At 45.1% G+C, this 12,379-nt stretch overlaps 1 protein-coding gene across 2 annotated transcripts; it reads left to right on the forward strand.

The window, feature by feature from the left end:
* The first annotated feature begins 1,154 nt into the window (after window positions 1-1,154).
* LOC118944697 (uncharacterized) lies at window positions 1,155-9,430 on the forward strand. 2 transcript variants are annotated; one of them, XM_090223829.1, is made up of 9 exons: window positions 1,155-1,310; window positions 3,353-3,454; window positions 3,802-3,859; window positions 4,104-4,251; window positions 4,347-4,383; window positions 4,616-4,899; window positions 5,148-8,697; window positions 8,887-8,974; window positions 9,240-9,430. In XM_090223829.1, exons 4-9 carry the CDS (start codon window positions 4,199-4,201, stop codon window positions 9,389-9,391), a joined length of 4,164 nt encoding a protein of 1,387 aa, XP_090079955.1. In that variant the 5' UTR covers window positions 1,155-1,310; window positions 3,353-3,454; window positions 3,802-3,859; window positions 4,104-4,198; the 3' UTR covers window positions 9,392-9,430. The 2 variants fall into 2 exon arrangements, with proteins under 2 accessions (XP_090079955.1, XP_090079954.1); XM_090223828.1 differs by lacking the exon at window positions 1,155-1,310 and having other exon boundaries at window positions 3,142-3,454.
* Window positions 9,431-12,379: the final 2,949 nt, after the last annotated feature.

The following is a 12,379-nucleotide window of genomic DNA, read 5'->3' on the forward strand; positions in this document are numbered from 1 at the left end:
TAGTGACCCAGTTATCAAAATAAATCTCCCCTCTGGATCAGATATGTTTTTGTCAATTATGAATGGAACATTTTTATGGATAAGTATGGCTGTGCCTCTACTGTTTGATTTGAAAGATGAGAAATACACCTGTCCCACCCAAGCTCTGCTGAGTTTGGCATGTTCAGCATCACAGAAGTGTGTCTCTTGTAATAGCATGTCTGCTTTTTCCTTTTTTAGAGCACATAGTATCTTTTTTCGTTTTATTGCATGCCCTAGACCATGGCAGTTCCATGTCAATAGATTCAAGGTACTAGTCATCGAGTAGTAATCGAACTTTAGTGCAAGTCATCGCTGGGTAAAAATGGATGGTAATTACAGCTGCGTTCACATAAAAGGAAAATAAATGGTGTACATAAAATAATAATCTCTGAACACCCCAGCCGAGTTCCCAAACAACTCGACACATCCCGTTGGATCTATTACCCCCCCACTCAGTCTCAATTCTGTGTTCCGAATAAAACAAAAACCGGGAACAGTTAGCAACGCACAACACCTCTCCCCACCAAAGAAATGCCACATCCTCTCCACCCCGCATTGAGTAAATAACATAGTTGCCCTCGTCCAGACCACAGTAAAAGAGGGGAGGAAAATAAAATCAATAGCCAAGCCTACATATACCTCCCCCGAGGGACATAGGGAACCCCAAGTAATAATAGCAACAACAACAAAAAAACAGGGAAATAAAAGTAGGCTGAAACATTAGTAGGCCTAGGCTAGGCTATACAGCCCATCCCTCTCAGTTAAAGGAAAATAAATATAAATTGGACGGCTATAATGACCTTTAGGGGGTGGGTCTCTGGATATCGGCTATATGTCGTCTTACCTCCTTTAGTAATGGCATTAATCGCATTTAGTCATTGGTCTGTTTCTCATTGGCCAGGATTGTCTTTCAAAAAACGTTTTGCCTCTTCGGGAGTTTTGAAGTGTCGCAAGAAAGAATCCTGAGCTCGTTTGGGTATTTGAATCCCCTGAAGATGCCTCGGTCAATGGAGTATTTCTTCACTTCGGAGTATTTCTTCAATACGCTTTCGGCGTATTCCAGCTGACAGGTCCTGGTGTAAAGCGAGTTTGGCGTTTCCCACTGTGATTGTGTTGTTTTTCGCCGCCTGTAGGACTCGTTCCTTGTCGGTGAATCTCAGGAAACGTATGGTGATTGGGCGCGGTGGTTGTCTGGCTGCTGGTGGGGGCCTCAGTGCTCGGTGAGCTCTCTCGAGTTCTATGGGCCTGTCGGTGGACATGTGGAGTCACTCGGGAAGTTTGTCTTGCAGGTAGCGGATCAGTGGCATGTTTCCCTCTTCTTTTTCGCCCAGATTGAATAGAACACAATTATTCCTTAGCCCCCTGTTTTCTCTTCCAGATGCTCGATTTTCTTTTTAGCATATGCTATTGTTTCCATGGCATCTGTCTAAGTTTTCCATGGCCCCTCTGCCTCGTCCAGGCGCCCCGCGTTTATGGTTATCTTGTTGTTGATGTCAGGCAAAGCGTTTTCCAGGATTGTCACCTTGCCCCCTATCGCACTGAGCTGAGAGTTAATGGCATCTAATTTAGTGTTTAGTTCTGTACGTTGGGATCTCAACTCAGAAAGGATGTCTTCGACAGAGTGCGAGGTTGGCATTCGTTGTGCCTCGTGGGGGAGCGGGTTCTCTTGCTCCTGGCTAATGGCGCTAGTTTTTTCTGAAGCTAGCTTCTTCTTGGAGGCTTTTTCCGTCGCTAATACTCGAGTCCGGGTAAAAATGTCACCTGTAGTGTCGCCGCCATGACTTTTTCTTACTAAAGCTAAATGAGTTTGAACTTGGAGTGGAGGTAAGATTAGGAATTGGAAACTACTTGTGCGGAGCTCTTAGTTCATGCGGCCATCTCGTCCAAGGGTCACGTGATCCCCAACAGTGCTATTTTAAGTGATTTTCAAGACACCCAAAGTCAATTTAAATCCACAACAAAATCTGCAGGATAAAAAGCAATATAATCAAACATTCAAATAAGTAAACAGGCTATATTAAAGTGCACTAAACATAGAGACAGATTAACCATGGAGAACACGAAACATGATGATAGATTAACCAGGGAAGTGAATTTAACAGAGGTTAAAGCTAAAACAACAGAATCTGGGTACGTCTGTGTGAAGAGGTGTGGCTTTAGTGTGGATTTGAATAGTACACAAGTAGGCCTACGCTATTTTTGCACTGTAAAACTTTTTTTTAAGTGTTATGTTTTCCCAGATTCATAGTGTTATGCAGCCCAGGCCTATCTAGGAAGGCTGGGGATAAATTGTTTGCTCACAGCATCACATGATGACGTGGGCAACATAAACACTTAAACTCTGTAGATTAAAGTTAATAGTAATCAAAACTAATTTCACCACGAAAGGAAGTGCAATCGAAATGAATGAAGAAGACAAGGTAATTCTAGTGAGTTAATAAAATGACAAGGTGTTGCCTGTCAGCGTTGTAGACTACTGCCTCACAAGCCCGGGCTTTAGTGGCACTGGCATACGCGCTTGCCTCTGCACTGAAGGAGCCACCGAACGCGTCCGCGTTGCAGCTCTCACTTTCTCCCGCTACAGTATGTCCTACAATTACATATTTGGTGGGGATTGGCAGCCAACAATAGGATTGGATTGGGACTAAATCAAAGAATAAAACGATATTGAAATGAATATTATTAACAAATATTTCCCAGAAGATTTTGGGTTCAACCTAAGGCTGACTAGGACAGATCAATCAACTTGATCCGACACAGTAAGCCTACATGTCATACGTAAGTAAATCCACGAGAGAGACAATATTGCAAAGGCAGGACCATGTTCGATGGAAGGCAATCGAAAACGTTTGACGGGGAAATTTCTGTCAATATTAGCTAGTCCTACTGAGTGGGCAAGTAACCTTTCCCGCGCTCTTCCTAAAAAATAATATTTGTGATGTCATAAAGGTCTAACGTTCCATGACGTAGCATGTAGCCCTAAATTACAGTCCCTGCTTGCAATATTGTCCTCACTCTCGACCTGAACTCAACTTGAATGTAACCAACACAGACAAGGACATGCTTTTTGAGATATAAAATAGCTTGAATGGATGAAGAAAGGGTAAGCTAAATTACTTCATACAATATTGGGGGGAAAGTAAAAAAGGGTAAAGCAATATAAGCGGATATTTCTTGTAAAAAGCTATAACATATTGTAAAGCAAATGTACCATTCTTTATAAAGTCACCAGCTTAGCTCTGATATGGCTGTAGCTCTATTTATGATGTCCTCTGCACAGATCTACTCTGACATTGACATATTATTACTTATTGGAATGTCTGTCCTTCAGGTAGCACAGAGGGAGGATGGTGATCCTCAGAGGGAAGGAAAGGAAGTTGTTGAGGAAGAACCGGTGGCCACGCCCAAAGAGGAGGCCAAGAAGGGAAGGAAGGTAAGATGGCAGGAGTGGCAGAGCACATAATAGGCCTACTGGGTTACACTCTGTACCTGATAGCAGTCATACCATAGATATCTATATATCTCAGATAACAACATACGTAGTAGCTGTTTTCAAAACGTGTTTTAAGAGCTGCTTTGACCTGGCCCATAGCCTATTCATAAATTGTCTCAGAGTAGGAGTGCTTATCTAGGATCAGTTTTGCATTTGAGATCATAATGAATACAATTATTTGGGCAAGGTTGAGCACACACCGTATCTGATGAACTTTATGTATACGGGCCCTGGTGTTACATGTCTGCCATCATTTGAGCTCTGGAATCTGTTCTGTTCTATCCTAGGCAAAAAGTAAGAGGAGTGGCAAGAAGTCAAGGAAGCTGGGCACTGACAACGATGCAGGTCAGAGATTTACCTCTGTAGTACTACATTGTTTCTCTATTCTGTCTATGATGTGCAGGTTGTGCTATCCATTTTCAATGAAACTGTAGTCTACTGTAATCAGTAAGAAAGGTCACATAGATAGCTTTATTAAAATAGGCCTATTCTAAAACCCTTAAACAATGAAATCAGAGTATTAAGAGATAAAACGTCTGATTTCTCTTTAATTTTGTTTCTACTTCCTCTACGGCAATCACATCTTTAGTCTCCAGGAATAAACACCTGGATAGAGGATCTGTAATTGAGCTCCTGGAGAAGAAAGCTGTTCAGGCTGCATTCGGCCCAGGCAACAAGGATGAGATGGAATACTCCTACCCAATCCTCATCTCATTCCTGCGCAATCTTACTGATGAGTATGTTAAAAGTTTTTCTGTAATGTTCAACATTTATGAAATATTGTGCAGTGGGAACTAAACACTAACTAAAACACTTATTTTAAATTTTCTAGGCAGTGGCAAGTGATCTACAAAGGACTAAAAAACCCTGTAAGTTTCCCTACCTGCCTTTGACCTTTGACGTGTCAATGATCTGTTGAATTCAGAGATTAGCCATCAAGTCATATTCTGTTATTCATGTTCTCTGTCAGACTTCATCAAACTTTGAATTCAGTCACAGACAAGAATAACAATGTTGATCAAATGCATTCTGTTCGATCTAGAATACTTTACATCACAGTTCCATTGAAAAGACTGTTTTTGTTCTGTTTGTTCAAAACAGATGACGAAGGAACAGCTTGCCAAATTGTGCAAGACAATTGTAACCTTCATCGCACAGACCACCCTGCAGATCCTGCTGCCAGCCCTGGCCCGCGTACTTGGGGTAAAGGACTTTGCTGACGACGACACTGACTCACCCAAGAGGGGTGGCAGTGCAAGATCCTTTGCTGCCTTTGATCAGGAAAGACTGGAGCTCATCCAGGAAGTTAGATATCTGGCGAAGAAAATGTATAAGGGCGGCACAGGGGCTCAACATCTCAGGTCCCTAACACCCTCTTCTAAGAGGTATGTTCCCCTCAAGGTTTTCATGTATGGATTTCACCGAGATCATCTATCCCAGTGTTAGCCAATGCAATTTACTCTATCTGATGTAGTACAAAATGTAATGTATCAGCCTTTGAGCATATTCAAATGAATGAGCATGTAAAGCGATCAAAAGGACATGTAGATATTTAGAACACTAAAATTACAACGCTTGACCGATTTGCCAAGTTATGACAGGAATTATCATGCTTTGCTTGTTCGTTTTAAAGTTCCCAGACCTCAGTGAAAGTCCTCCTGGGAATGACAGAGGACAGAATCATCAAAAGTGTCCAGGAGCAACTGTCTGATCATAATATCCTGTCCTCTTGCCCACCTGAGCTGACTGTTGGTCTTATCAAGGTGGTGGTCGAACAGCTTAACTCTGCCCTCTCTGCGACCATCAGCAGAGCCATTTCAGGGCGGTCCTCCCCTATTTCTTCTGGTACCCAGGCCGCTGAACAAATGGTCAACATGGTCCAGAAATGTTTTGATGATCACACCACCCCAGAGGACCAGAGCTCTACCTCTGTATTAGAGTCATGCATTCCACCTGCAACAGAAGAAGTGATGACTGTTATCGCAGAGATGGTGGGTGAATTGGAAAAAGAAGATCCGGAATTGGCTAAGGTTTTTCGAGAAGTGGCTGTGAAAGTTAAAATGTTGGCATCTGGCAGTGACCTTGTAGTGGAGCACCTGGATGTTGAAGACTCTCCTGTTCCAGAGGAGCTGAACATAATATGTACATCTTGCAAAGCAATGATGCAAAATCTTGGCACTCTGTTTAGTGTGAAGTTCAAGACCAAAGCCTCAAAGGCTGTGAGTGAAATTCTTGTGAGAAGGTTAATGAGCGATATCTCTGGTATGGTTCAACCTTCTCATTCGTTTAGTACCACTCCAAGCTTGATGAATGCATCTAGCCCATCTGACAGGATCCTTGATTCTGCGGCCACTGAGCTCATACAGACCAAAGTAGAATCTGAGGCATCAAAAATAATTGATAACTTTGTTGAAGATGTCAAGGACATTGTGCAGTATGCTGAATTAGATCAGCCAACAAGCACCCAGAGAGATACCCAAGTGGGACACTGTACGACAAAGCGGAAACCCTTCCATGCAGCTCGTAGACTCTGCGAGAGACTTCAGGCAAAGCTGGAGACATTGTTCCTCAGAATGGGTGGAGCTCCAGTCCAAGGGGAAGAACTTATGGAAAAAGCTGACTCCAGTGCTGTGCTTCTGGAGCATACTGACTCCAGTGATCTGCCTGTTTCAATCCTGAGCTTGCCTTCCCCATGTAGGAGTGAATCCCCTATATCAGAACGTAGTTCATCTTCTTTATCTGATGGATGTGATTCAACTGACTCTGTAGGAGAGAAAACACCAGAGCAACCTGAAACCAGTAAGAGTGAGGCAATACTGCAAGTGGTCAACTCAACAGGACTTGGTTCTCTCCGTAAATGCCAAAGTGAGAACTCTCAACCATTACTGTCTCTCTGTGATTCCAACATGGTGCCCTGCACCAAAGAGGTCTTGTCCCAGATTGTGACCATGTATAGGTCAGAGGTGGCAGATTTGGAATGCACATCATCTGTTGCAGAGGGTTCCTCTTACAACTCCCTTGAAGTCTGTGGCTTTTTGGACAGTGTCATGTCTTATCTAGAAGACATGCCTGTGTCTGGTTCTTCATGGTTGGAAGGATTAAGAGATACTCCAGCCTCAGTCATTGAGAAACTCTCCAGTGAGGAGTTCCAGATGAACGCTACCAACGAAGTGCGAAAAATACTGATCAAATCAGTCAGTAGCTTTCCCAGCAAAGTCAGTTCCAGCCAGACAGATTCTCAGATGTTGCCAGCAAAATCAACAATTTCCTTAAGGCATACAGATATAACTGCTTTTGAAATCGTTGGATCAATTACAAATGACATGAAGAGCCTTTTCCCACCCACAGAGTCTTCTACTACTCTATGGCAGGCAGACTCTATGCTTCAACAGAGTGATGAGAAAACCTCAGAGTACACTGAGGCCACACCCAAAGGCTCACAGTCTGGTTTGGAAGTATCTGAGAAGAAGATCTGGACAACTGCAAAGACTATTTACCACAATGTGAAGACAAAGATGAGGAATTATTTTACATGGCAAAATCAAGTCAAAGCAACAACGGCTCAAGCCAAAAAGACCCTCAGCCATATTCTGGTTTCAATTCAGAAAGAGCTGTCAAAATCTGACCAAATGGTGACTGCGCTTTCACAAATAGAGAATGTGGTTGGAATGATGCTGAAGGATGTTGAAAGGGTAAGCAGTGAATGTGGTGAGGAACTGATCTATCAAGCGCCACAGCGTTCTTCCTCCTCGTTGTCATCCTCATCTGCCAGATCAAAGAAGTCAGAGTGGGAATTTTCACTCCCTGGCACTCCCATCTCTTCTGATTTACCAGAGAGTATTACTCAGCCCATTGTGAGATGCTCAGTCATCGACATGGGCAAATCTACTAAGCCAAAAACATTGGTGTGTGATGCCAGGGAAAGCATGTCTGCAATAGTGGATACCATCATAAAGGAGGTACATCCAGAGGAAGAAGGGGAGGTTGCATTCCACCCTGATCTAACAGCTGCAATAGCAAGACTGGAGGAGCTCATATCTCAGGGTAGGATTGGTGCTCTCTCACGTGATCTTACTCACCAAGTCAACCGCATAATTTCTGAGAGCAACTTGACCCCTCTGGTTCTGACAGTGGCGGCTGGAAAGAGTGCATCCGATACAGTCCTTACTGAGCTGAAGAGGAATGACAAGACGGTGGGGAAGCCCACAGCTTACAAGCTGGTTCAGCTTTTTGCAGAGGAGTCTGTGAAGCGCCTCTTGCTTCCTAGCCTTGTGCCCTCTACAGCTTCAATGAGTTTGGCTCAGGGAGTTAGTGTGCCGGCTAGCGTATCTGAAGATAGGATTTCATGTTCTTTTTCTACATCAGCATTTAGTGACACAGTCAGCCTGTTTACCAAAGTAATGGTAAGCCAGGTCATGGACTCTGTGGTTTCTGATGCACAAAGCAGAGGGTCATCTCCAACCGGAACTGTAACTGATATAGGCAGTCTACTGAGTGGTAAGTCCTACCTTCTGCCATCTTTCTCCGCCATCAGCATGACAACAAGTGGGACCTCCAATGCTGCACGAGGTTTTGAGGACAACATAGATGCTGAGGAAAGGGATACCATCAGTTGTTTCGGTGTACCTCAGAGCATTGTTTGTGATCAGAATTCAACCAGCCCGGATGTTGCCTCGCTTTCAACCCCATCCACTGACAACTTAGTCGGTGATGATGACTTCACCGGCCTCATCAGCATGTTAGTGGTGAGACTTCTGTCAAAAATCCAAACCCAAACTGATCTGTACCCAACTGACGTCACACGCACGTCACAAGACCTGATTCCAAAAGTTATAGCTGCCTTCTGTGCATGGTCAGGCTGCTCTGAGACCCAAGCTTATCCCAAGAACCTGAAGAGTCACAAAGTACACAGCACCGTCTACAAACATCTGTTGAAGGAGTTTGGCTCAGAGAAAATACTCCAACTGGCCGTGTCGACTCAGGACTCCACTTTCAATAGGATTCTTGTGAAGTCATTGAGCAAGGAGCTTCTCCACAGTTGTAACGAGGCATCAAGAGCAGCCTCGAGAACATCTTTCGAAGCCACCAGGCCAGAAGCTCTTCTCATGGCTGAAGATGTGAAGGCTACCAGAGGGAAGCTGTCTTTCCTACAAAGGCTTGCCAGACTGAAATTCAACTTAAAGGTACATCACACTTATTTAAGTTAACAATTGTGTCAATGTGAGTAAACAATGTTATTTAGAGAAAATGTAAAACCATCCATTAATTCCAAAACCATTTATAAATCTTGTTGTGCTGGTGTGTAAGATGTGATCGTTATTACCGTGAGATTGTTCTGCTGTGACAGTTGTTTTGACATGTTTTTGTTTTAGCCATTCATGATGGGAAACAAGAAGGATTCCAATAAGAATTCCCGCCATTCTGAATCCAAAGACCAGACTACTGCTGAAGATATCATGTGTAAGTCCATACAGCAGGACATTTACTGTTTGAGATATTGGTGTACAAAGCTGCTATTGCAAAAATATTAAACCCTATATACAGTACATTATATATTATCGATAGTAATCTCTTATGTAAAATTATTTATAGTTTCCAAATCTCAAGATTCTGGTTCTCATTTATTTGTGAAAGTAATAATGAGTTGAAACTAAGAATACAATATACCATCATTTCTAAATGAAAGTGCATGTCAACTCTCTCTCTCTTCTGTCGCCCAACATAGTGGCACATCCTGCCACATTTGGACTCCCAGAGGGTCTTCCCTCCACCTCTCAACAGGAGAAGCCTCGCAAACGTCCCCTTCTAATCAGGATGTTTTCCACCATCTCCATAGGCCTATCCAAGCCATTCAAACAGTGTTCAAAGCAAGCTTAATACAACAATTTCCTTTAATACAGTAATATTTGCATTGAATTGATGGCCTTTGTCTTCTTTAGTGTTGCCCTGTTAACACATTTGATTAGAAAATACATAGTATATTTAGTTTAGTTTATTATGCAGTCATAGTCACGGTGTAGGCTAAACAAAGTAATGTTGTCCTGAATAATGTATAGAACATGCACCCCCCCCCCCCCCACCCCCCCCACCCACCCACCCACACACCCACACCCACACACACACACACACACACACACACACACACACACACAGTGTTATTCATTGAGCTCACACACATAGTACTTCAGATATGTCCCACTGTCACACCCTGACCATAGTTTGCTTTGTATGTTTCTATGTTTTGGTTGGTCAGGGTGTGATCTGAGTGGGCATTCTATGTTGGATGTCTTGTTTGTCTATTTCTATGTCTGGCCTGATATGGTTCTCAATCAGAGGCAGGTGTTAGTCATTGTCTCTGATTGGGAAACATATTTAGGTAGCCTGGGTTTCAGACTGGTGATTGTTCCTGTCTCTGTGTTTGCACCAGATAGGACTGTTTAGGTTTTCACATTTCATTGTTTTGTAGTTTATTCATGTATAGTTTTCCTTTATTAAACAAACATGAATCATCACCATGCTGCGTTTTGGTCCGCCTCTCCTTCACCGCAAGAGAACCGTTACAGAATCACCCACCACAACAGGACCAAGCGGCGTGGTAACGGGCAACAGCTACAGCAGCGAAAAGAGGAATGGACATGGGAGGAAGAATTGGAAGGTAAAGGACCCTGGGCACAGCCTGGAGAATATCGCCGCCCCAAAGAAGAGCTGGAGGCGGCGAAGGCGGAGAGGCGCTGGTATGAGGAGGCAGCACGGCGGCGTGGATGGAAGCCCGAGAGTCAGCCCCAAAAATGTATTGGGGGGGGCACACAGGAAGTGTGGCGAAGCCAGGTAGGAGACCTGCGCCAACTTCCTGTGCTTACCGGGGGCCTGGAGAGACCGGGCAGGCACCGTGTTATGCTGTGAAGCGCACGGTGTCCCCAGTGCGGGTGCATAGCCCGGTGCGGTACATTCCAGCTCCGCGTATCGGCCGGGCTAGAGTGGGCATCGAGCCAAGTGCCATGAAGCCGGCTCTACGCATCTGGTCTCCAGTGCATCTCCTTGGGCCGGCTTACATGGCACCAGCCTTGCGCACGGTGTCCCCGGTTCGCCTGCATAGCCCAGTGCGGGCTATTCCACCTCGCCGCGCCGGCAGGGCGACCGGGACCATTCAACCGGGTAAGGTTGGGCAGGCTCGGTGCTCAAGAGCTCCAGTGCGCCTGCACGGTCCGGTCTATCTGTCACCACCTCCACGCACCAGCCGTCCGGTGGCAGCCCCCTGCACCAGGCTGTCTCTCCGGCTCATCCTTACAGGGGCTCCCGCCTGTCCAGCGCTGCCGGAGCCTTCCTCCTCTCCAGCGCTGTCGGAGCCTCCCGCCTCTCCAGCGCTGCCAGAGCCTTACTCCTCTCCAGCGCAGCCGGAGTCTCCCGCCTGTTCGGCGCTACGAGAGCTACTCAGTCCAGTGTTGCCGGAGCCACCCGTCTGCCCAGCGCCGCCTGAGCCACCCGTCTGCCCAGCGCCGCCTGAGCCACCCGTCTGCCCAGCGCCGCCCGGCCCACCCGCAAGGGGCCGCCAGTGCCGCCAGTCTGCCAGGTGCCGCCAGTCTGCCAGGGGCTGCCAGTGCCGCCAGTCTGCCAGGGGCCGCCAGTGCCGCCAGTCTGCTAGGGGCCGCTAGTCTGCCAGGGGCAGCCAGTCTGCCAGGGGCCGCCAGTGCCGCCAGTCAGCCAGGGGCCGCCAGTCAGCCAGGGGCCGCCAGAGCCCCTCAGCCCAGAAGCGCCAGAGCCCCTCAGCCCAGAGGCGCCAGAGCCCCTCAGCCCAGAGGCGCCAGTTACACCGTTACACCCACAACCAACATTCAACCAGATATCAATGATTCAGTGTAAAATACATGTACTGTAAAATAAACAGTATTTAATTTACAACCAATAAAATAATACATGATGCAGGACACTCAGTTATAAGGGAATTAACTGGTTTAACTTCTCAAACAAACACACACATTTCCATTTTCTGTGGATCGCCCATGTTTACATTTTACTGAATTCCAGTCTGACCTTTGACCTGTAGATGGCAATAAAGGTCTACTTTTGCTGCAGATCCACTTCTAAAGCTCAAACCTCTCTGGACAAGTAGCCAAAACATTTGTCCCTAGTGAGAGAGAGAGTATGTGTGTGTGGCAAGAAAAAGGAATATTGCACTACACTTTTATGATACAGATACATTTTGCATCCGGTAGCATAGCACAGCTGTAGTTTTTTCAAATGCCAAATGTACATGTAGCATGCTTCTGCCTACAGATGCTTTTCTGAGTGACTTGTGTTGTGAGAGAACCAGAATTCAAACATAAACTCCTGGATTACATTTTATAATATTGTCAGCTCTTTTTAGTAACATATGGTAGCATACATGTTTCACACGGTGGCAAGTCAAGCTAGTTAGTTACATGTAACAACATTACATTATATGGTCAATGTTTGTGTGTATCCTCTTAGCTTTTACCTTCGACCTCAACAAGCGACGCACGGGAGAATGAAAGTGCACTCCTGATTCAGAGAGAAAGATCCAGCTTAATCATCCATACCATTGTTTAAATTACAATAAAAAACATTCAAACTGTTCCTGAGTTTCGAAAGACAGAGAAAGGAAAACATCATTATCTTCAGTCTGTTCACACCTGTTCACACAAGTCCTACTGTCCACAATCTCAGGGTTCTTCAATACAAACACACCTGTTTCAGAAAACCTGATCACTTTCACATTCGAACAATGTTTGTAGGATACTTTTCAATAACTCAATAAATGTAAGTGTTGAAACCATACATAGCTGGTAACTTGAGCTCGGCAGAGTAGTTTTGACCTGTGTCCAGATGCAGTCATTTATGTTGTCT

The sequence above is a fragment of the Oncorhynchus mykiss genome, chromosome 27 (assembly GCF_057628025.1).
Source record: "Oncorhynchus mykiss isolate SJ-2025 chromosome 27, ASM5762802v1, whole genome shotgun sequence".
Taxonomy (NCBI): domain Eukaryota; kingdom Metazoa; phylum Chordata; class Actinopteri; order Salmoniformes; family Salmonidae; genus Oncorhynchus; species Oncorhynchus mykiss.

Excerpts from the sequence above, each read along its gene's own strand:
- LOC118944697 (XM_090223828.1), top strand. The coding sequence starts at position 3,266 with ATGGCTGTAGCTCTATTTATGATGTCCTCTGCACAGATCTACTCTGAC. Across the intron at positions 3,860-4,103 it reads GGGCACTGACAACGATGCAG|TCTCCAGGAATAAACACCTG; the intron begins GTCAGAGATTTA and ends TCACATCTTTAG. Across the intron at positions 8,698-8,886 it reads GACTGAAATTCAACTTAAAG|CCATTCATGATGGGAAACAA; the intron begins GTACATCACACT and ends TTTTTGTTTTAG.